The following is a 23,016-nucleotide window of genomic DNA, read 5'->3' on the forward strand; positions in this document are numbered from 1 at the left end:
GCCCTGTCTCTCATTCATTCTCAACTGGGATGCCCCACTTTGCAGTCCAGTTGTCTGACCCAGCCCTGTCTGCCTCAGTCAGCAGTGTAGACGGGGAGGCCTGAGAGCTATGGGGCCACAGGGCTAGGTAGCCCAGACACAAAGATCTCAGATGTCTCTACTCCAATCTAGAATTTCAGCAGACCCTATCATTCTCCTGAAGGATACCTGTTCTCTGAAGTGCTTCTAGACATTCTAGAGAATGTCTATTCTAGATTCTAGAACTCTAGAAGAACTCTATTCTAGAGAAGTAAATTTTAATACAAACATGAAGGTCTCCTCGCAGGATGGATTAAGGATGCCATTTAAACCGGGCAAGGAGCTCTCCTTTGGGTCTGGGAAGGTCTAGAAGCATTAACAGGGGCAAATGGCCCTCAGTTTCTTCAGTCTGGGGTCTGTCCTGTCCATATGCTGGTGGCCCACATCTTAAAACTTTCCGATCCCCACAGAAAGTTGACATAAGAGAGAGAAATGGTACCCATGAGAAACTTAGCTACAAAATGATCTCTGTTTTGGCAAGTCAAGTAGTGAAATTCAGTAGCCGTGGTCACAAAGGCTCCGGCGCAAGGCTCTGTCCACATCAGAAAGCTGGAGAAAACCAGGACCGTGACTTGAGGGGTGAGGCTGGCGTTCCACGGAGACAGTGACCCTGAACACAGAGCGAGGCTCTTTATACTATCCTGGGTCAGCTTCTGCCAGTCAGAGGTGCTAAACGAGGCTTCTGGCCAGAGCTTTGGATCATTCCTACTGCCCAGACCAAGCAGGTCAATCATTACGCAGGTCAGCGGGTAAGCTCCCGTGGGCTGCTGTCCCAACCGCCTACCCTCCCAGGGCTCAGCACCACCAGACACACCACCCTGCAGTTTTCCTGAACAACGGTAAAGGGCAGCAGCAATGTGACAGGTCAGTGGACACGAGCCTCTGGAACTGGATTATAGGAACGGATTTTTATATGAGTGAAGTTATTCGAGGGCAAGTAAATATGGTAAAATAGGAAATAGTTCAATGTTTTCTTCGAGAAAAATAATGTGCTAAGTAATTAAAATGAATATACACAGTTAAATTCTATTGATGTGGAAGGGCATGGTAGTCTCTGTCTTTTTCATTCAACCAGCAATACAATTCAAAAATATATCTCTATATATTCATCTCAATACACAGTTTGACCAAAAGCAGTTTCTTTGAACATTTTCTTTTTGGTTTTGTTCTTATTTTTGTTTTTAAGAGAGACAGCGAGAGCAGGGGGAGGAGGCAGAGGGAGAGTGAGAGACAGAATCTTAAGCAAGTTCCATGCTCAGCGCAGAGCCCGACGTGGGGCTCAGTCTCAGGACCTGAGCTGAAATTAAGAGTCAGATGCGTAACTGAATGAGCCACCCAGGTGCCCCTCTTTGAACAGTTTTAATGCTATATCTTAACAATCCTAAGATTTCATTTGAGTGTTTCTATTAAATGATAAAACACTGTGTTAGACAATTTAAACAAGTTTTTTTGCCTGCTGGACTTACCAGAATCTTTAATACGCCAACGTGCTTTGTGAATTTCTGAAAGGGCATTAAAGAGCACAGAAGTTTGAAATAATTTTAATTACAGGGTTCCCTGGGCAGCTCAGTCAGTTAAGCGTCCAACTCGATTTCAGCTCAGGTCAGGATCTCAGGGTTGAGAGATGGAACCTTTGCACTGGGCATCGAGTCTGCTTAAGATTCTCTCTCTCCCCCTCTGCCTCCCCACTCCCCACAGCTTGTGGGCATGTATGCACACCCTCTCTCTCTTTTAATTAATTAATTAATTAACTAATTAATTTTGATCACAGAACCTCAGGTCAGTATATTTTGCTGGACCAGAGAGCTGTATAATACAACTTTGGAAATGCTGCTCTAATAAATCCTGCATTGTTCTAGAAACATATGAAAACCATTGTACACCCCTGGAGAAACTGAGACTATAAACCATATGAAATAGTAGCTTATGATGTTGGAAAAAAACCTATCAGGTTACCCACTTATCAGGGTATATACACTAAGGACTTAATGAATGGACCGATCGACAATGCCTAGAACAGTAATTCATGTTAATCAATAAAGACAGACTACAATCAATTACATGGCCAAGCACAACAAGGTCTTTGACTGCAGCGTACGTCCATCACTTTCCCCAAAGCAAACATGCTTTAGGTCAAAGCCCTATGTGAGTGAGCACATGCTTAGCACTGAAGCATTCTGCCAAAAATAATTTCTATTAGGTGCTTTACTATGGAAATAAAATATAAAACTCTTCCCCCGGCCAAGAGTCCCATTAGAAAATGACAAATTCAGCCTTGGCACAGATACAAATGCTCGCCCTTTCTGCTCCCGGCCAACTTCCCTGCTCTGAGTTTCTTTGGTGCTGTGCCCGCTGCGGATGGAGGAGGGAGGAAGGGCCTGTCACACAGACGGACTTGGCCAACAAGGCTTCTGCAACTCAGCCAGAGCACAGCACCTGGTGAGCCCAGGCTTCCCTGCGTGAATGACGGTGTTCCGATCAGGGCATAGAGTCAACCCCTAATCCTACAGCACTGATTACCCAGACCAGCAGTAATCGGTGGTCTGTGTACCCTTGAGCTGGTCTCTGCTGCCCCGATTTCTTTTCCAGTGGGCACATCGGTGGAGGGTAAGTGTTGGACATCAGAGCTGTGAAGACCCAAGCCATGCCTATCACTTGACTGGTTTACTGGTCCAGGAAAAGGACTGACCATGGGAGGCGATGAGAGTGCTGAAGAAATGAGCAGAGATCTGTAGCTTTCAAGCCTTCTGCATCCTCCCACAGGCCCAGATAATCAAGACATAAATACCCTCTGAGAAATATTTTACAGATGACAGAAGAAAACTGCGATAGGCAAAGGTGTTTTCTGTTTTTGTTTTTTTTTTTTTAAAGGTTTTATTTATTTGAGAGAGAGTGAGAAGGAGGATGAGGGACAGGGAGAGAGAATCTGAAGCCGACACCGCACTGACTATAGAGCCTGACGCGGGGTTTGATCCCACAACCACAAGATCATGACCTGAGCTGAAACCAAGGGTCAGGTGCTTAACTGACCTAGCCATCCAGGCAGCCCAGGTAAAGGTGTTTTGAAATAGAAAACCAATGCTCTCAGCAACTTCTTATATGATATTTCTGTGTAAATAAAAACAATGTGCCAGATGGTGACTACCCTTACCCAGGTGAGCCCCGAGTCATCTATAGAATTGTCAAATCAGGATGCTGTCCAGCTGGAACTAATGTAACATTGTACTTAATTATATTCCGATTTAAAAAGCTTAAAGAAACCAACACACACACACACACACACACACACACACATATCCTTACATATAGATGTATGTGTATGTATATACATAATATAAGAAGTTGGAAGATAGAAATTAAAACGTGAACAGGACTATGCTTTATTGTATGTCAATCACACCCCAATAAAGCTGTTTAAAGTTAATGTAGGGGGGCCTGGGTGGCTCAGTAGGTTAAAGCCTCTGGCTTCAGCTTGGGCCATGATCCCAGGGTCCTGGGATCGAGCCCTGCATTGGGCTCTCTGCTCAGCAGGGAGCCTGCTTCCCCCGCCCCCGCCGCCTGCCTCTCTGACTACTTGTGATCTCTGTCTGTCAAATAAATAAATAAAATCTTAAAAAAAAAAAGTTAATGTAAATAGTGGTTACATCTGAGTTATGAAAGATTACAAGCAATTATCATTTTCTTCTGCTGGCATTCTCTACATTTTCTTTTGTTGTATTTTCTAGACTTTCTTGACTTTATATGTATTATTTTAGTACCATAAAATATCGAAAGTTATTTTCAAAAATCTTCCACAATTCATTCAATTTGTTTGATGTTTGTGTCATTCTCTGCACCTTATAAAGAGTTTCCACATATTTAACAGCAGAAGGAAATATATTATTTGAGAAAGGATAAAACGGGTTCTGAGGTAGTTATAGGACTTGTTCAATGTCAAAGATCTAGAAATTAGCAGAACCAAAATGGGAATCCCAGATCTCCTCTTCCAAATCCCATGACTTCTGTTTTCTTCTTCTCACTGCTTGCTGCCTCCCATGGTCTAAGCATGTTCCACTGACTGCATAAATGCCCCCAAAGTTCTATACGAAGTATAGAACCAAAGCAGTAGAGTTATCATATAAGACTTGAGCAAAAAGTGGGGCATTTGGGTGGCTGTCAGTTAAGCATCTGCCTTCAGCTCAGGTCATGATCCCAGAGTCCTGGGATCGAGCCCTGCACTGGGCTCCTTGCTCAGTGGGGAGCCTGCTTCTCCCTCTCCCTCTCCCTGCCTCTCCCCCTGCTTATACTCTCCCTCTCTGGGTCAAATAAATAAATAAAAGTCTTAAAAAAAAAAAAAAGACTTGATCAAAAAAAGCTACTATTTTTTGTTCAAACTCAGTACTGGTGGAGGGGAGAGATGAGACCAACCAAGCAAAGGCCGGAAACCAATGAGGCCCCATCAGAGTGACAGGAAACCTTTTCCTCCTGGTGGCCACATCATACACTCTTGGCTTCACTTCAACCCTCTTCAGAAAGGGTAAAGGAAACTTGACCAAAATGGGACCAAACCACTCAGGGAGGGAACGTACAGATGGAAACAAACAACGAAACGAGGCTAGAGGTGTTCAGACATTGCCCACTTGGAGGTACCTTCATTCCCGCTGCTGCTGCTGGGCCACTGGGGTCCACGGCCTGGATGTGGCATGGCTTACTTCCTCGTACCACAAAGCCCCAACCCACGGCGTCACCGACAATCTGGAGAGGAAAACCACAATGAGTAATCGGCAGATGGTCTCTAGCAATTTGTCTGTCCTTCCAAGAGAAAGAAAACCAGCCCAGGATTAAGGTGCACGTCCTGACATCTCTCTCCTCTGTTCTATCTGAACCTTGTGGGAGAACATGACAATTTGCTTCTTCCCAAACACAGGCATATCAATGTAGAAAGGGTGGGAGGGTCAAGAAAATACCTTTTTGGCAGAAAGAAGCTTCCGCTGTGAGTTGTACTCATCAGTACGTAACCAGCAGATCGCCTCTTTCTTGGGCTGCTATGCAATTTAATATCAGACTCCAATGGAAAATTTAGAAGATCGTGAAAACATGGTTGAAATTTCTCTCTAGACCCAAGTTCTGTTCCAAATTTATTCTTTTTCCCCTGGATCCAATGATACTTTCCTGGTGATCTTGTTATATCCGTGAAGTCCAAAGGAACAGTTTAAATTACCAACGGTGCGGAATATGAGGAGTTTCAGCTTTTTTGAAACACAACTTTGTCTACCAAGAAAAGTAAGTGAATAAGTACTTAAAGTTTACAATTTACAAGGAGGGGCTGTTCCAAAAGTGTTCGAAACTAGAGGGTGCCTTTTCCTATAGAATCATTACACTTGACAGTTACATTCCCTGGACAGCTCCCAGACATGTCTCTAATACATACCCCAACTAAAATGCAGAAGACACACGTTCACAATTACTAGCAATGAGGGCATTTACATTTAAAACAAAGAGAAATACTTACAAATATAATCAACTGTTTCTCGTATGCTTGAGAATGATGCAAGGCAGGAAAGCAAGTGCAATTTTGGTGAACATTCTCAAAAAAAAGTTTAGACCTTCCATTGGCTTTAGGTTTTGCTGGTTACTAGTTCCTTATACCTAATTCACTTCCAAAATATAGTTTATCTTTTACAGACATATTTCCAATGCATTTTTTTCATATTGATGGGTTAGGACTGACCCCATCTTTATTTCAACTCCTCGGTGCCCAGAATGTGAGGCAGGCCTTGACAAATATTTGAGAAAGAGAGAGAGAGTGCAAGCAGAAGCAGGAGCAGGGGGAGAGGCAGAGGGAGAGAGAAAGGGAGAAGCAGACTCTCTGCTGAGCAGGGAGCCTGATGCGGGGCTCGATTCCAGGCGCGTGGGATCATGAGCTGAGCTGAAGGCAGACTCTTAACCAACTGAGCCATCCAGGTGCCCCCCAAAGTTAGAAGACTGAAGGAAGAGTAGAAGTGCCTTCAAGGGCACGTCCATGTGGTTTTGTGCAGAGACTGAGAGAAAGAGGCAGGGAATGGAGAGAGCGTGAGGTTCTGTCAAGCAAAGCACTTTGATTCTGTTTAAACAAACCCAGTGGGGCTGGTAGTTCTAGAAGGAAGCCTGGAGGACCTCCAAGAAGGGGCCGGTGGCCAGGAGGGGCTCACAGGTACGCAGTGCTCCAAAATCCAGGGCTTGTATAACTCAAGACATGCTCAGCATTGTCAAAAGCACCATTACTTGTGGTAGAACAGATTATCCCATAGTTTTCTTTTCTCCCCTAAAGACTCCTGTAATGTCTTAAATGAATTTTGGGATTAAATGTAACACAGAAGGAATTATTGGCATTATTTGCAATGCCATTTGCCTTAAAGTCTGTAATTATATCAGACTAAGTATATAGTGGAAACCTTTTCTTAAGGGCACATCAAAAAGAGTTTAAAATGCTGTATTAATCATAATTTATGTCAAGTCCTAATGCATTTTAGTGCCCAAGGGTCAAGAAAATCTATTCTCATAATAATGCCAAAACAAAAGGGAAATTAGAAGGTTTTCAATTCTGTCCCTAAGCTACACACTGATTCACTGACACATTGACAGGGCACAGAGAGAAAGCATGAGAAAAACCCAAATGAGAAGCCTACCGTGAATGTCTTCCTTGCGTACGGAGCCCCAGGAGTCAGGAGTTCCTCCGAAGTTACAGGTCTCTTCAACACTGTAGACAGACACAAGGTCAAGGTGAAAACCCTTCTGCTCATTTGTTCATTCATGTAGCGGATCTTTACTGAATGCCTCGTATGTGACCGTCCACAAACAAGCATGGCAAGGATCCCCACCTCACAGTGTACCTTTCTAGCCAAACAGAGACAGAAAACATGAGCAGGACAATTAACCCTAAGCCCAACTTAGAGACTTCTGGAAAGAAGAAATGGCACAGGCGTGCGTTGATATTTTTCTATCAAGAAAAAGTTTCCTAGTGCTCACGCTTCTTTCTTTTGAATCCTGACAGGTATTCAACAGGACAAGGTTAAGAGAGAGACTTGACTCCAGCAGTCCCATAGCCATGTTTCAAGAGCTACCCCCCACAACATACGGCACACATCTCATCTCGCTCATGGAAGCTTTAGTTATTTCCTGATCAATACCCTGGACTACATGGACACGCTCACTGCCTCTTGCCCTGAGGAATGATGCTAGAGGAATGTTAAGCATATTCAGCGTGTGCTAGGCTCTATGCTAGGTGCTCCAAATATATTATCTCATTTAGTCATCACAAAAGCTATCTAGCTAGGTTCCACATTATCCCTATTTTATTAGTGAGACACCAGAGGTTTAGAAAAGTTAAATAGCTTTGTCCAGGATCTCAGCCCTCAGGGGTAGCAGAATCAAGATTCAAACTTGGGCACTGGATACCAAGGCCCAGCAGCCACTGCGACATGGGTCCTCCCATGCTCTCTTTCTCCATGAGCAGAAGGATGGGCTCAGAAACTCCAGAAGGCAGTGGTGAGTTGTCCTCCTAAGACGTCTGTTCTTATCAGCTCGCCACTGTTGCCCAGGAAGATGGCAAAGCCAGCAGCCAATCCCTGACTTGCAGGCGGCCAAAAATTCTGCCAATACCCTAGTCCCTCCTTATCTGTGGGGGACACATTCCAAGACCCCCAGTGGGTGCTGGAAGGCACGGATAGGACTGAGCCCTAGAGATACTACATTTTTTCCTCTGTGTATGTATTCATGATCAAGTTTATTGTAGAAATGAGTCACAGTAAGAGATTAACACCAACCCTAACAATAAAAGAAAACAATTAGAACAATACGCTGTAATGAATGTCTCCATCCATCCTGGGCTCACTAAGAACTTGAGGGGGGCTGCTCTGGACATCCAGAGAAGCCAGCAAATGGGGACCCAGGGAGCTTCCTTACCTAGTTAGACAGAGATCATGACCTTGGGTATCCCAAAGACACATGAGGGGCCAAGGCCAAGCCCCTAACCTGGCAAAGTGCCAGCCTTCAGTTCCCTTGGCTGGCAGCATTCAGAGGTCAGGGGCCAGTCCTGGAACAAGGGTACAGCAGAAAAAGATAAGGCAGCACAGGGCAAGACCTCAATGAACCACCAGGAAGCATGGCCCTAACAGACCCTCTCTCTGTCAAAGGCCATGAAGTGCTTCTCGTTGAGAGGACAGGCGGCTGAGATGACTGGTTGCTTTTATAAAGCTCATAAAAGAGAACATGAATTTACATTCTCCCCAAAAGAGGAAGCAGGTCGAGTATCAAAGAAAAGAACCTCTCAGATGAACAGGAGATAAGAGAAGAGGTCCACAGTTGAGAACTCAGACTTTTAAATTTCCTATCAGACAAGTCCCCCCGCCTCCTCCCCAAAACCACTTCTGGGTGTATGAATTTGGATACAGAAAGCACACTGTACTGTAATATTTATTATTACTGTAATAGTACCATGATGTTACTATATTACTACTGTAATATTACTGTCCACTTCTTTAATATACAGAATCTTTCTTTTTACTGAGCTATAATTGACATCTAAAACTATATTAGTCTCAGGTTACAGCAGGTTCAATATATGTATATATTTTTGGCAAACCATCACCACAATAAGTCCAGTTAACACCTATGAACTCACCTAGTTACAACCTTTTGTTTTCTTGTGATAACCTTTAAGATTTATTTTCTTAGCAACTCTGAAATGGACAATACAGTAGTACGAACTATAGGGGTCATGCTGTATATCACACCCCGGGACATACTTATTTTCTAATGGGAAATTTGTATTGTTTGCGCATCTTCACCCGCTCCTCTGGCAATGACCAATCTGTTCCCTGGATCTGTGAGTTTGGGTGGTTTTTGTTTTTTTCCCATTTTCATTCCATATATAAGTGAGACCACATATTTGTCATGTCGCATAAGGCTCTCAAAATCTACCCAGGTGGTTGCAAATGGAAGGATTTCCTTTTTTATTGTTTTTAATGACTGAACGATATGCAGTTGTGTCATATCCCTCGTCTTCTTCATCCATTCGTCTAGCCATCGACCCTTGGGTCGTTTCTGTGTCTTGGCTTTTTGTAAATAAGGCTGTGATGAACGTGGACATGTGGATAACCTTTCAAGCTTCCATTTCCTACCTTTGGATAAATACCCAGCAGCAGACTTACTGGATTATATGATGGTTCTGCTAGTTTCCTGAGGACCCCTCGTACTACTTCCCATGGTGGCTGCACCCATTGGCCTTCCCACCAACAGCGCACGAGGGTGCGCTTTTCTCCACATCCTTGCCAACACTTGTTATTTCTTGTCTTTTTGACAACAGCCATTCTAACAGGTGTGAGATCACAGCTCGTCGTGGTTTTAAATCACACTATACTGTGATATTTGACCACCATACTAATAAAATAAAATAAATTATAAATTAAAATATTTTAATACACTTGCCCTTTCTTCTGTTGAAAACTATAGAAATCTTGAAGCCCGTGGAATTATCCTTTAGCTTTCTCTTTTTGTGTCCTTTGGAAGTTATTTGCTCATTACAAGAACACCAATCACGGGATTATCTGGTAGCGCTTTTTTTTTTTTTTTTTTTTTTTTTTGGCTGGCTTAGGGTATTTATACACAGTACTAAAAAAAAAAAAAATACATCCAGATGTAAATATAATGATTAATTTTAAATGCCTTACTGTGAAACCCTGCTTATCTGCTTGAGAAAAAAAAAATCATACATGAGCTCACTGCACCCTGGGAACCCTCCCAAGAGTGAGGGAGAAGCTTGTCAGAATATGGGTAAGACGTAGGATTTATGAAGCACAGTTAAGACAATTGAGACAACCACAATGGAGACCCAAAAAAGGCAACCTGACCTTTCTTTATTGCCTCCTTATCAGCATACTTTCCCTTTGAGCCAAGGGGGGAAGAGAAAGGAAACAGGGCAAACCCACCCAGGAAAGGTGGATGTGTAGTTCATTTAAGTAATTAACACTTCGCTCTGACTCTACCATTGTATGCAAATGCAAGCAAGAAAAAAAAATGGCTTTAGCCTCGCTAACCCTTTTCTGAAATTGGTCTACTGCTTCTAACTCTAGGTTACACCTGTCAGATTTCGATCTAGGCTTCAAAAAGCCTATTTCTAAGAATACGGTTCTCCTTTCTCCTTCTACCTTATCAGCAGTGCTTGTTCATTGGAAAACACATGGGGGCTCAATGATTTTCTAGCCAGAGTCAGTGTGGAAGCCAGTTTCTTCATTCATTATGATTTTACTCTTCCAGCTAACCCTCCAGAAGGTAGCAAAAAAAGGTTAGATTAGGTAAAATACCCATTTGCCTAGATAACATCCTTACATAACAGTTTCTCCTAAAGCCCTTTGATCAATATCTATTTGTCCTTATTAACATGTATATTCTCTCCCCACCTCCAACCAGAGAGATGATGGGTTCACTGAGGGAAGGGGTCATGATCTTTCGTCTTTATATCTCCAAATGTGGTGATGAGAGAACAACATGAGCCAAAGGAACAAAGGTCCTTCCCTAAAGGTGATATACTGGACAGGGCGTGAAAAAAAGGGTGTTGAGGGTGTTTTCAAGGCAGTGATTATTGGCACGATGGACCACGCAATCTAACCCTGGCAGAGCGGTGGGTAAGGGGCAGTGAGAAGCCTCCTGTATCTGGGAGTTACAGGAATCTGTGGGCTGAAGAACCAATAGGGTCTGGGTCGCCTGGGTGGCTCGGTGGGTTAAAGCCTCTGCCTTCAGCCCAGGTCATGATCTCAGGGTCCTGGGATGGAGCCCCGCATCTCCGTCAAATAAATAAATAAAATCTTTAAAAAAAAAAAAAAAAAAAAGAACTGACGAGGTCAAGGAAGAAATGTTTTTAAGCACGAGCTCATCACCCATCTTTGTGCCTACCTAGACTTTTCTTTCTGGAATGTAAAGGCCATGGAGTTCGATGAATAGGATCAGAAATGCAAGGCACCAGGAGTCATTTTCAGAGAGCACAGGATTTGCACAGATCTGTGCCTCTTCTTTGGGGGCTGCTGGGACTCAAAAGATCTTTGCATCTGCTCAAACCCTCTTAGGAGTGTGGGGCTTCTCCCAGATGCCCGGACTGCGGATATCTTCCACTGTCTTCCCAACCGCCTCTGGAAAGAGCTGCCTTGCCCAAATTCCTGCCCTCCTCCCCAAGGGCAGCTGACATCGAATGAATGCTCAAAAATGAGGGTTGACAGGCCTGGCCATGTCACCCCAAGCTGGGACAACTCTGAAGGGCCACCCAGACTCCAGAGCTCCCCCTGCAGTCAGGGGGCAGCCTGACCCTCCCTCTGCCCAAACCTCCACGTTTCCCTTCCGTTCGAGGGGATGCTGGCACCAGATTCCCACTCAGGAGTCTCCCCCAACCCCAGCTGAGAATCTGCTGCCCCAGAGGGACCCCTCCTGCACACCCGCCTCCGCGCCCCAGTCACCGCCAGAAACGGGGCTGCCTTTCGGCCACTCACCGGACTTGGGGTTGCAGAGCACCGGGGGGCTGCCGCTCAGGGTGGGGCTGCTGCTGAAGTAGCCGCTGCTGCCGCAGCTGCTCATGCTACTCCTCCGCACGGCAGACACGATCTTGATCTCCTTGCTGGGGCTGACTGTGCGGGCGGGAAACACGGCGGGTCACGGGGGAGCTCGCCTCCCCTCCCCCGTGCTTGGCCAGGCCAGCCGGACAGGAAAGGGCACCCTGGCCTTGGAGTCAGAAAAGCAAGAATTTGGGCACCTGGGGGGGGGGGGCTCCGTCGGTTAAGCGGGGGCCTTCGGCTCGGGTTCTGATCCTGGGCGCTGGGATCGTGTCCTGCCTTGGGCTCCCTGCTCAGAGGGGAGCCTGCTTCTCCCTCTGTCCCTGCCCCCTGCTTGTGAGCTCGCTCTCTCTCAAATAAATAAATAATCTAAAAAAGGAAACAAAGAGAGAGAGAGAGAGAGAGAGAAAGAAAGAAAGAAAGGCGAGCAAGAATTTCAACTGCAGCCTGCCACTCCTTTCAGTTCTTGGAGCCTCTACTTGCCCAGCTGTGAAGTGGGAATAATGCGAACCCACGGGATCGGTAGGAAGAGTGGATTATGTGACGAATGGGAATGTACTCAGGCGCATAAAATGTTGTTTCAAGAATGACTGAGCCTGTGCTGAGCAGTCCTGGAAGGATGTAAATTACCTCCCGGCTTGACACTTCTTGGAGTAACAGTAATAATAAAGCCTCCTGATTTAATATGAAATCACTAATCACCCAGAGCCATGGAAGAGGGAGATTTAAACACAAGACCATGTATTCAGCTCTGAAAGTGTATGTGGGGCAGCAGTCGGGTCTGGTCCTCTTTGCCACAGAGTGTGTGGCTCTCAGCAAGGGAGAGGAGAGAGGAGGGTGTACGGTCAAGTGACAGAAGCCGCGGAGAGTCCCCGCTTAGTGCCTGGAACGTGGGAAACAAACAAATGCTGGCTTTTGTGGTGACCACGTCCCCTCTGTCCTCCTTTTCATCACTGTCACTTTCAGGTTCTATCGGGACCACAAGACACAGGCAGAGCTTAGTGCTAGAAGAGAATGGCAAGAGTCACTGTGCATTGGCAGAAGGCTGCAGCCCGAAGGGGACACACGGCTGGGATGTGTCTGTGCACAGACGGGGCCCCGGAGCGGCTGCGAGTCCTCACTTTCCCTGCGGGGCTCTTGCTTCCTTCTTCCTGCCGCCCTAGTTCTGTCTGCAGGATGAGGGGGGTTGGGGCAGAAGCACTGGTGTTAAGACAGAACTGGCGTGAGATCCAGCTCTGTCCACCCTTTTCTAGCTCTGTAACCTTGGGTAAACCCCTCCACTGCTCCATGCCTCAGTTTCTCCACCCACAAAATGGGAATAAGAAAAGTCCTTCCTCTGAGGGTATAGAGAGAATTAAAGAGGAAAACTACGCAAGCAAGCTTAGCTCAGTGCCAGGAGGCACAGGAAGGTGTCAATATGGCTGCAAGAGTTCTCACTGCCTCCTGCCGTAAGTAACCAAGACACACATTTTCACTGTGCCCTGAGTTTCAGGCAAAGCCCAGATCGTGCAAACCTTAGACCAACCAGTTTCTCGGGTTAATCCATACCAAATTTTCAGAGGGGTTGAAGATAGCCATTTAAGCATTCCTGCTTCTTCTGAAGAAGGACACCTCAAGTTAACCTTTTCCAGGTGAGCGGGGTTATCTTTGCGGACCCCTGTCAGTGTCATTTCTGGCAGGGGTCACTGTAAATATGGGACTGTGTGACCTTCCATGTGATGTCCTCGGCTTTATGAGCTCCTCTGCTTGCTTTTCACAATTTGTCTTTGTTCTGGGTCACCCCTTCATGCCAGGTTGACAATCAGTAGTCTTTTAGTTGAATATGCCCTCACAAGTCCTATTCACCATTAAAACATAGAGCTTGTCAGTGCTCTGATTTAGAAAACTGGATCATTAATGATATGCAAGAATTGTTTACAAATGAAAAGTAAATAAGGTAGCATGAGAGCTTAAGAAAATCTCTATCACGAAAAAACATAATTTGATATAACTATGTTTTCATGACATCTAAATGGACTGCCCAGGAACAATATGGTCATGCTGGGTTCCCCCCCCTCATACTTTTTGTTTATGAATAAATAAAAAGGTGCCGGAGAACAGCCTTTCACAAAGGTGAGGCATCACTAGTTCTCAAAAGACAAACGCACGTGATCACATACACAATGAAACTGACATACCGGACATAAAACTGGTAGATTTCCGATTGTCATGGCTCTGCTTCCTCAGGCAGAAGGGGCTGTCATGAGTTTCCTGAGACGAGGGCGATTTTTCATTGAGCAGCTCCATCAGTCTGCGTCTCCGCCGGAAGTTCATTCTGAACTGGTAGAGAAGGTTGCTGTCCACGAATGGGTGCTTGTTGGACACTGGGAAGGATACACAACAGACAGGCATGTCTCGTGTCCTGGCCACAGAGCACCGCAGCTAGGAGACTCTCTCCAGCAGGGGCAAAAGTCTTTGGAAAGAGTGTAGTTCTCCAGATGCCACATGAGCTTGTGGTCCACACACCATCCCAGGAGCTTTGCACGTGCCGTGCACTTTAAAAATTTGCTAACCAGGGGCACCGGGGTGGCTCAGTGGGTTAAAGCCCCTGCCTTCGGCTCAGGTCATGATCCCAGGGTCCTGGGATCGAGCCCCACATCAGGCTCTCTGTTCGGCAGGGAGCCCACTTCCCCTTCTCTCTCTGCCTGCCTCTCTGCCTACTTGTGATCTCTCTCTCTCTCTCTTTCTCTCTCTGTCAAATAAATAAATAAATAATCATTAAAAAAAAATTGCTAACCCATTCCTTGGGGGAAGTTGCCTGACTTCACTCCCGATCTAAAGTCATACTCTTCCTGGTGTTGTCTGAGCCTCTTTGCAACCTTCCACTGAGCACCTACCACATGGAGCCTGCATTGTCTGTTCACTTCTCTGCCTTGTCCACTCAGCTCTAGGCTCTCTGGGGCAGTGATCATGGCTTTATGTGATCATGTGTCCCAGTGCCCAGCAAAATCCTAGTCTCATAGCCATATATCCGTGTATTTTTAAACTTTTGATTTTGAAATGATTATAGACTCAAAGAAAGTTGCAAAAATAATACAGAGACTACATATACTTTGTTTGTTTGTTTTGGTCGGGGATGGGGGAGAAGTCCATCTCTTTCTTCCAACTAAGTCCCTCTGCTTAAGGGCCCAGACTGTGTCTTAATCATTCTGGCAACCTGAAATCCTAGACTACCCCATGTTTGGCTCAGAGTAGGTGCTCAGTAAAAGACTGGTAGTGAACAGTCTGCAATGGGTAGTAGTCGTGTAAGCAGTATGTCCAGAACACAGCTAACTTTAGACTATTTATGGCGAATCTATGCAACAGAGCTCACCTTAAACCAAGGTGTGGGTTCGTGGTATGTAGGTCATGAAGAAGTTACTGGGGCATAGGAAATTGGAACATTAAAGACAATGCATCTCTAGTCTTTCCTAAACTAAGTATAGTCCCTTTGAATCTTTTCCTTTATTCTGAAATGATATCATCACAGCTTTTTTGTTGTCCATTCACCCATCCAATTATTCAACTCACATTTATTGTCTTAGGTTGACTACCTTTTGTGTACATTTTTTGTCCTGCAATTATGAAATGATGGTAAAAAGAGATAAAAGGGGGGCGCCTGGGTGGCTCAGTGGGTTAAAGCCTCTGCCTTCGGCTCAGGTCATGATCTCAGGGTCCTGGGATTGAGCCCCGCATCGGTTTCTCTGCTCAGCAGGGAGCCTGCTTCCTCCTCTCTCTCTCTCTGCCTGCTTCTCTGCCTACTTGTGACCTCTGTCTGTCAAATAAATAAAATCTTTAAAAAAAAAGAGAGAGAGAGATAAAAGGTGTTTTTTTTTTAAGGTGCTTATTTTGGCAATTTTTTTAAAATGCGAAATTTAAAATTCTGTAAATCACTAAGAAAATAATCTAACACAAACACTGAGAATCATATTAACTCATTTATCAATAATAGTAACCAGTACAGCAGCCTCTTTAGGTGTTTCACAAACAGCATCACATCCCTTCTGGCTCAACACCAGGAAGTGAAATCTAGGATTATCGTTGTGTTTAGCACACACATTTGCTATGAGTAATTCTGGTTACATGAATATCCAAGCCTCAGAAAGGTGGGTCTCTTTTAAGAGAGTCCCCTGCTAACTTTTAACTTAGTGATTCTTATGGTTGTTTCACTCTTTAAATGGTGACTAGTCACTTTGGCTAAACGCATGATTTGGGCCACCAAGACAAATACACTTAATTCAGTGGTAGTTCTGCAATGTTCTTAATAAATGACGCCATTCTTCTTAATAAATGATGTCATTCTTGGATTCAGGAGATGCTGAATGCATCCTGGACCAAGAGATTAGCCAATTACACGTGGATATGATATCTACAAATAGTGGTTCTTTTGTGGATAGTCAAATTCTTTTTTAATTTTTATTTATTTTTTAAATTTCTTTTCAGTGTTCCATAATTCATTGTTTATGCACTACACCCAGTGCTCCATGCAATACGTGCCCTCCATAATACCCACCACCGGGCTCACACAACCTTCCGCTCCCCACCCCTCCAAAACCCTCAGATTGTTTTTCAGAGTCCACAGTCTCGCATGGTTCATCTCCCCCTCCAAATTCCCCCAACTCCCTTCTCCTCTCCATCTCCCCATGTCAAATTTTAATAATAAGTTTACTTTATCCCTACATTCAACAATGCTGTTTTAATAAAATTTTGTAGAGAAGTTATTTCTGGCAAACTTTTCTGAGTGTATTGAGATCTTTTAAGTCCTCAGGTTGACTTAGGCAACAGTACCTTAAATTACAACCTGAAAATACACACTTCTGTATACATTTATTAATGCCTATTGTTTTCTCTTTGGAGTGTGACATATACAAAACATTGGCTCTGGTATAAATAAATACAGAAAAACACTCTAAATCCAACCAAATTCCAGAATGGCCAAAAGTACTTTAAAAAGTATTTTGGGGGCGCCTAGGTGGCTCAGTGGGTTAAAGCCACTGCCTTCGGCTCGGGTCATGATCCCAGGGTCCTGGGATTGAGCCCCACATCGGGCCCTCTGCTCAGCGGAGAGCCTGCTTCTCCCTCCCCCTCTGCCTGCCTCTCTGCGTGCTTGTGCTCTCTGTCAAATAAATAAATAAAATCTTAAAAAAAAAAAGTACTTTTAATTGAAGTAGAAATTTGGCTGCCAATTTCGTCTCCTCAGGCTTTAAATACCAAGACCTAGAGTTGAAGTCATACCTGTGCTCCATTCTACACCTCCCCAGCTCCCCACTACCTACAGCTCAGAGGGTAAATCTGGCATCTGAGATGAATGGGTTAAATTCAAATAGTCTTTATTCATCCTATTCCCTCTCCAATCCTGCAAATGACCTTAAATGTGACCGACCGAATCAGGGAAAACAAAAGTTGGACGAGACAGTAGACCACACTTGATAAGCATAATGCCAAGTGGACTGTAAGAACTCAAAAAATTAGACCTCTATTATTTTACAAGCACTGTTGTTATTTTTACAATTACCCTCCTGTACTGATGATGATGCCATTTGGCTTATGGGAATTCAGTTTTATGACACACGATATTTAATGTCCCACTTCCATTTTCAAGGGCTCATTTGGATTTTCACACCCGAGGAGCAGCCACACTCTGTGAAAACGAAGGACTCCGTGTGTTCATCCTCCAGCTGTGTGGCTGGAACAGATGGAGTCCAATTCTCCTCTCAGAATAGAAAAGTGACAATTGCATGTGTCACCTGCATTGTTTTCAATAAATTATTTGGCTTTTAAAAGGGTTTTTTTTTTTTCCCTCTCTCTCTCTCATTAAAAGTTGGATGACATAAACACTGAATTTCAAGCATTTGCTTTGTTTGTGAGCATAGCCTTAGGTATACCAGAGATAAATGTAGTCACAAAATGTTGATGAGCACAGGTAGACAGCCATATTATAGCAATGATCAGTTGACACATGGCTTCCATTCATTTATGCAGCAATGTGAGCACCTACTAAATTTCGCACACCATGCAGTTCTCTCTCTTAGCACGGTGGCTGGAACATGACAAATTATCTGCTCCTCCTTTCAAAAACCAAAGACTGCTAAGAGACATTGCTTCATATAAGAATGAAACAATCAACATTCTTAACATATAAGAATGAAACAATAAACCATTACACACTCTCTTCGGCTGAGTAACTTTTAGAAACTAATATTACTCAATAAAAAGTGAAGGTTCTAGAGTTCAATGACCTCAGTTTTGATCTCAGTTCTGCCAACCTAACTAGCAGAGTGCTTTAGGCAACTTACTAAACTTTCAACTTTTCATGGCTTTGCTGTGAAGGAAAAAATGGGATAATGGATGTGAGAGATTTGGAATATTGTCTGAAATCTAGTGATTTAAGTCTTCTTGTTCTTAGACTCCTAAAGATTGACTTTAGCCTTCGGTCATAAATTCCACATGTAAAGTCTCAAGAAAGAAACAATGGCTAACTGACAAGACAGTTTATATTCCAGAGAGAGAAAAGCACTGGTTCCTCCTACACTTTAACATGACATTCACTATATTAAATCCAAAAGCCACTTGCTATATAGGCGACTTACTCTTTGGTAAACACAGAAGAGATAATCTAAACTCAGGAGGAAAAACATTAAAGAGAAGGAAAGGAAAACCATTTAGGGGAAGGTAACTGGTGGCTCTAAAACTTGAGGTTGTTCCAATTCTTTACTTCTCAGGTCCCAACACTGTACAGAACTTTTATTTAAAGTAAATATTGGGATACAAACAATTTGACAAATTTTGTTCTTTGCTCCTTGAGACTATGAACCTCTAACCAGGAATAAGTAAGACAGAATATTCAAAGCTGACATTCAGTATCTGGTTTTTCTAGTTGTGCTCTTTCAATTATAGTTATAATTGAAAAGTGATAATTATTTATCCATTCAATTTATAATTTCTGGGACTTATGAAGACTTTCCTCTCATATGGGTAGCATTCCCAAGGTAGCATTCCCAATGACATTGACAAGACATTGGCTTCGTATTAAATCAGACATAAAAATAAGAGTAAAAGCAGGCACAGCCAGAAAGCTGTAAATTCAAGAGGACCTAATTGCTTAGGAAAGTGGGGGTTCTAGAAGCACTAAGCTCACAATGTTGTCAATACTTGGTAAAAGAAAAGAGATCCTGATTTGCTGTGTGATTTTCCTTTTCAGAAAGCATGGGAGAAATGTTATAATAGTGTGACATACATAGATTCTTTTTGTAGACAATGTGGCTACATTTTTCTCTTATAAGTTTTTGGACGACTTCGGCAAACACAAAGAGACCTTGAAAGTGATTATCTACAAGAGGGGAAATCGGCTTCTCCACCACTGACACATAGAATCTAAACATGAATATAAAAATCTATCATCTTGAAACCTGTAAATTCAGCTGAATATAAAAGACATTTTAAGCTACTTATCTAGTCGGATTGAAGAAGGTCACATACTTTCATTCATCCTTGAAACGTTTGCTGGCAAATGACATAACACAATAGGCATCATGAAACAAGCCCACTGAACCCAGCAGTGTGATGGGGAGGGGGTTTGGAGGGGGGGGAGAGAATGTGCAGTCACCAACTGCTCTCTGGATGGCATTTCATCAAACCTTTAAACTTTTATATATTCTTTAATTTTTTTTAAAAGATTTTTTTATTTTTTTGAGAGAGTGTGAGTTGGGGGGAAGGGTGAGTCAGAGGGAGAGAGAGAATCTCAAACACACTCCCCACTGAGTGCAGAGCCACCCAACTTGGGGGGGGGGCACTTGATCCCAGGACTCCGAGATCATGACCTGAGCCCATATCAGGAGTCCGACACTCAACTGACTGAGCCACTCAGGCACCCAGGCACCTCCATCAAACCTTCTTAAAGGTGATCTTGGATCTGGGATTACATAAGTAACTCGGCAGAGTTAAAAGAGGGCTTAACGGGGGGGGCGGGGGGAAGAGGAAAGATAATGCTATTGCCATGAGGAGAATGAGGTGGGGGCACCATACTGGTGCTGAAGCTAAAAGGTCCTCCAGGTCACCCTGAAGACAGGAGACCCTCAGCAGCTACCCTGATAAGCATCCCTCAATGGTCCTCCACACAGCAGAGGTTGGTGTGGTTCACTCCTTCACCCAGGGCACCCTGGTGGGTGAAGGATCGTTCGGGGACCATCCAGGCTGTCACTCTATCCTACTCCTCACTCCATTTCCTCTCGTTTGCTTTCTCATCTCCCTTTACTGCGTCCTAAAAGGACCATTTCCCCCCTGCAAATACTGTATTGACATTGACAAGCGTACTGACCAAACCTCAAGACTAAACAGGTCACAATCTAGTCCTCAGATTTAGGGTTTCTAAAAGGCAAATAAAATGTGCATATGCAAGTGCTACACCTCCCCTGCCAACAAGCCCAAAGCCTTCCGTTGTCTCAGTGTCCAGGGAAGGCTTTGCGGCCTTTGGCCTCCCTGTTCCTGCTAATTCACCACCCTTCAGAGTCCAAGCAACCCATGTCGCTTGGTAGGCTGCAGATTTAAAAAACTGGCAAGACTAAAAAATACTGATATCATGCTTTTTAATCATGTGTTTGGTGGAAAACACACACTGAGAACTAACTACAACAGATTAAAGCTATTTTTTTTTTTTTAACCTGAGCTATACTTAAGGTCGTAATTACCCATCTCAAACCATCCTAAAGGAATGCAGGAGTTGAAAGAGCCCTGTTTCCCCAAGCAGCAGAAGTCCTTGATTCAAGAACATTAAGCAATTGTTTTTAAGTGCCTGTGGCACATAAGGACAGAGCGAGGTGCTTGGGATTCCTCAACTCTTCAAAGGGCAGTAACAACAGTGAGTCAGACAACTAAAATAATTACTTCCTGAGCACCGACAACATTAAGTAGAGGATATGAAAACAGGAAATTGGTTTTAGGGTATAAAGTCCTACTAACTGGTACTACTAAAACAAAACACTTCACATTCACAAGGTTAGAACCCAATTACACTAACTTAATTGATTGAAAGGAGGAGAGGATGGGAAAGAGACAAGGAAGAAGGACAAAAGTCACCCTAGAAAAGATAGCAGAAAAGAAGAAAATCAAAACATGACATCGCGATGGCATAGGTTTCTGCATCTTCTGTGTCTCAGTGTCAGAAACACAAAGGTAATAAACAGACAGTAGGTCAAATAATGTTTTCTTCTTCTCTATGCATCATTAAATAATAGCTGGGTACATTCCAAAGACCAGAACCTTCACTGTTAGTGATAGAACTCAAGACAAAGGGTATGTTTTTCAGAGACTAAACCATACCATAAGGGCAAAGGTCTAAAAACAAATTTATTTTGTCCAGGAAATGGAATACTGCACCTATAAAAGTCAATGAAAACCATTTTGTGACTCTGTTCTAGATCTTTTGGAATTGTTGGCATAAATCCAAAGGCCTCATGAGAGCACCTCCATGTTGATGGATTTAACATGTGTGCATTCGGCACAGAGTATGGATAAGATACTGCGTAAGACCAGCAAGGGTGAGCCCATCAACGTGATATCGATGCCTCCCCACTAAGGCATCTGATGTTGTGGATGTTGATGAAAACAATAAATGAAAGTAACAATTGATGAACATTTATTGAGGGAAACTCTGTGCCAGGCCCTCTGCTAAGCACTTGCATGATTTGTATCATTCTGTTCTCACAGCAACACTATGAGAGAGCTGTTAGAATTATTTCCATTTTACAGATGAGAAAACAGGATCACACAAAGTAAATTTGCCCAAGGTTCCATTGTTACTAACTGGAAGATTCAAGTCAGAAATACTCTGGGGCACCCTGGGTGGCTCAGTCAGTTAAAGACTCTGCCTTTGGCTCAGGTCATGATCCCAGGGTCCTGGGATGGAGCCCCACGTCAGGCTCTCTGCTCAGCAGGGAGCCTACTCCCTCCTCTCTCTCTCTGCCTGCCTCTCTGCCTACTTGGATCTATGTCTGTCAAATAAATAAATAAAATCTTAAAAAAAAAAAAAAAACAAAGAAAGAAATACGGACAGATGAACTCTGGAACACCCCTGACTCCTCTCTCGACCATCTCCCATCCAGAGATGTCATGCCAATGAAGAGCTAAATGAAATTACCAACACCAAAAACCCAGCTTGCCCCTCATTGATTCCTATCTCTAGTTTACAGAAGGCAGTTTGGACAGGCACCTTTTCCACAAAACTCTTCACCAGGACAGAACATTTATTACCATGGAATTGCTCATCTAAAGGATAGAATGATGACATAGAAAACACTGGTTGGGTCTCAGAGGACCCTTGGCTGAACAGCAGCTTCACTCTTCTTTTTTTTTCTAAACGATGAACTGCATTATATTTCTCCAAATAATACAGACAATTTTTTTCCACTATCCATTACACTCAGCCTGAGAAGATACAACCAGAATCTTCAAAGATGATTCATCTTTGATACTTATGTTTTTATCCAGGCCTGGATACCCAGTCTTTACTAAGTTACTTAACTGCCCTGAGCTCCAGCTGCATTCATCTGGAAAACAAGTTGAAGAAATAACAGAACGACATGGGTAAAAGGCCTGTTATAGTTTCTGGGCCAGGGTCGCTCCAGTAACATTGGCCATGTGTGGGTTTTCTGGAAGGCCCAGGGCTGTCGGGGCCTTAAACTTTTTAATGATTTAAGCCTCTGCAGACTCTGCCTATGGAGCCGAAGCATCTGGAAACAATTCTAGGTGCTCTGGAAGAAAAGGAGGCCCCCAACTTAAACCAGATCAATTCAGCAAGGTCACCAACATGGAGAAAAGCATCCAGCGGGAGGTTGGAGGGACCAGAATAAAATGCTACCCAAGAAATATGAAGTGTGAACGCCCACCACAGCCTCATTCCCAGATGGCATTTTCTAACTCTTTCCAGAAAGGTTACCACAGAACCTGATGGTGCTTCACCATCAAGTAATTTGTCAGGTGTTTTTATGACACCGAAGAGTGCAGTATCTTTGAAGTAGGAAGAAGCAGATGTTCAGAAAAGGAAGGAATCGGTGGTGAGATTTAGAGGTTTTTTTTTTTTTTTTTAAATGGTCTTCATTTATTTTCTATATCGTTTATATCTGTACTCTCCTTTTCTTAAACAAAAAAAAAGTATAGGAAAAAACGTTGCATGCTTTTTTTTTTTTTAAATAAGTTTTGTATTTTGAAATCTTCTTACATTTATGGGAAAGCAGTAAAGGTAGTATAGATAGTCCCCATCTACCCCGACACACCCTCATGTTAAGATAACCATGTGCAGTGGTCAAAACTAAGACATTGACATTGGTACCCCCAGCGATTTCAAATCTCACTTAGAGCTACAAGG

The 23,016-nt window shown here is 43.6% G+C and overlaps 1 protein-coding gene across 2 annotated transcripts in view; it reads right to left on the reverse strand.

Annotated features, from left to right (window-relative positions):
• The window catches only part of DEPTOR (DEP domain containing MTOR interacting protein), a 132,492-nt gene that overhangs the window by 28,957 nt on the left and 80,519 nt on the right, over positions 1 to 23,016 (reverse strand). For both annotated transcript variants that reach the window (XM_059165719.1, XM_059165718.1), the window contains exons 5-8: positions 13,814 to 13,999; positions 11,577 to 11,711; positions 6,726 to 6,796; positions 4,708 to 4,812 (exon numbers count right to left, since the gene is read on the reverse strand). In XM_059165719.1, coding sequence (XP_059021702.1) covers positions 4,708 to 4,812; positions 6,726 to 6,796; positions 11,577 to 11,711; positions 13,814 to 13,999 — 497 coding nt within the window. The remainder of the gene's footprint in view (positions 1 to 4,707; positions 4,813 to 6,725; positions 6,797 to 11,576; positions 11,712 to 13,813; positions 14,000 to 23,016) is intronic.

This window comes from Mustela lutreola, chromosome 3, assembly GCF_030435805.1.
Source record: "Mustela lutreola isolate mMusLut2 chromosome 3, mMusLut2.pri, whole genome shotgun sequence".
Classification (NCBI taxonomy): Eukaryota; Metazoa; Chordata; class Mammalia; order Carnivora; family Mustelidae; genus Mustela; species Mustela lutreola.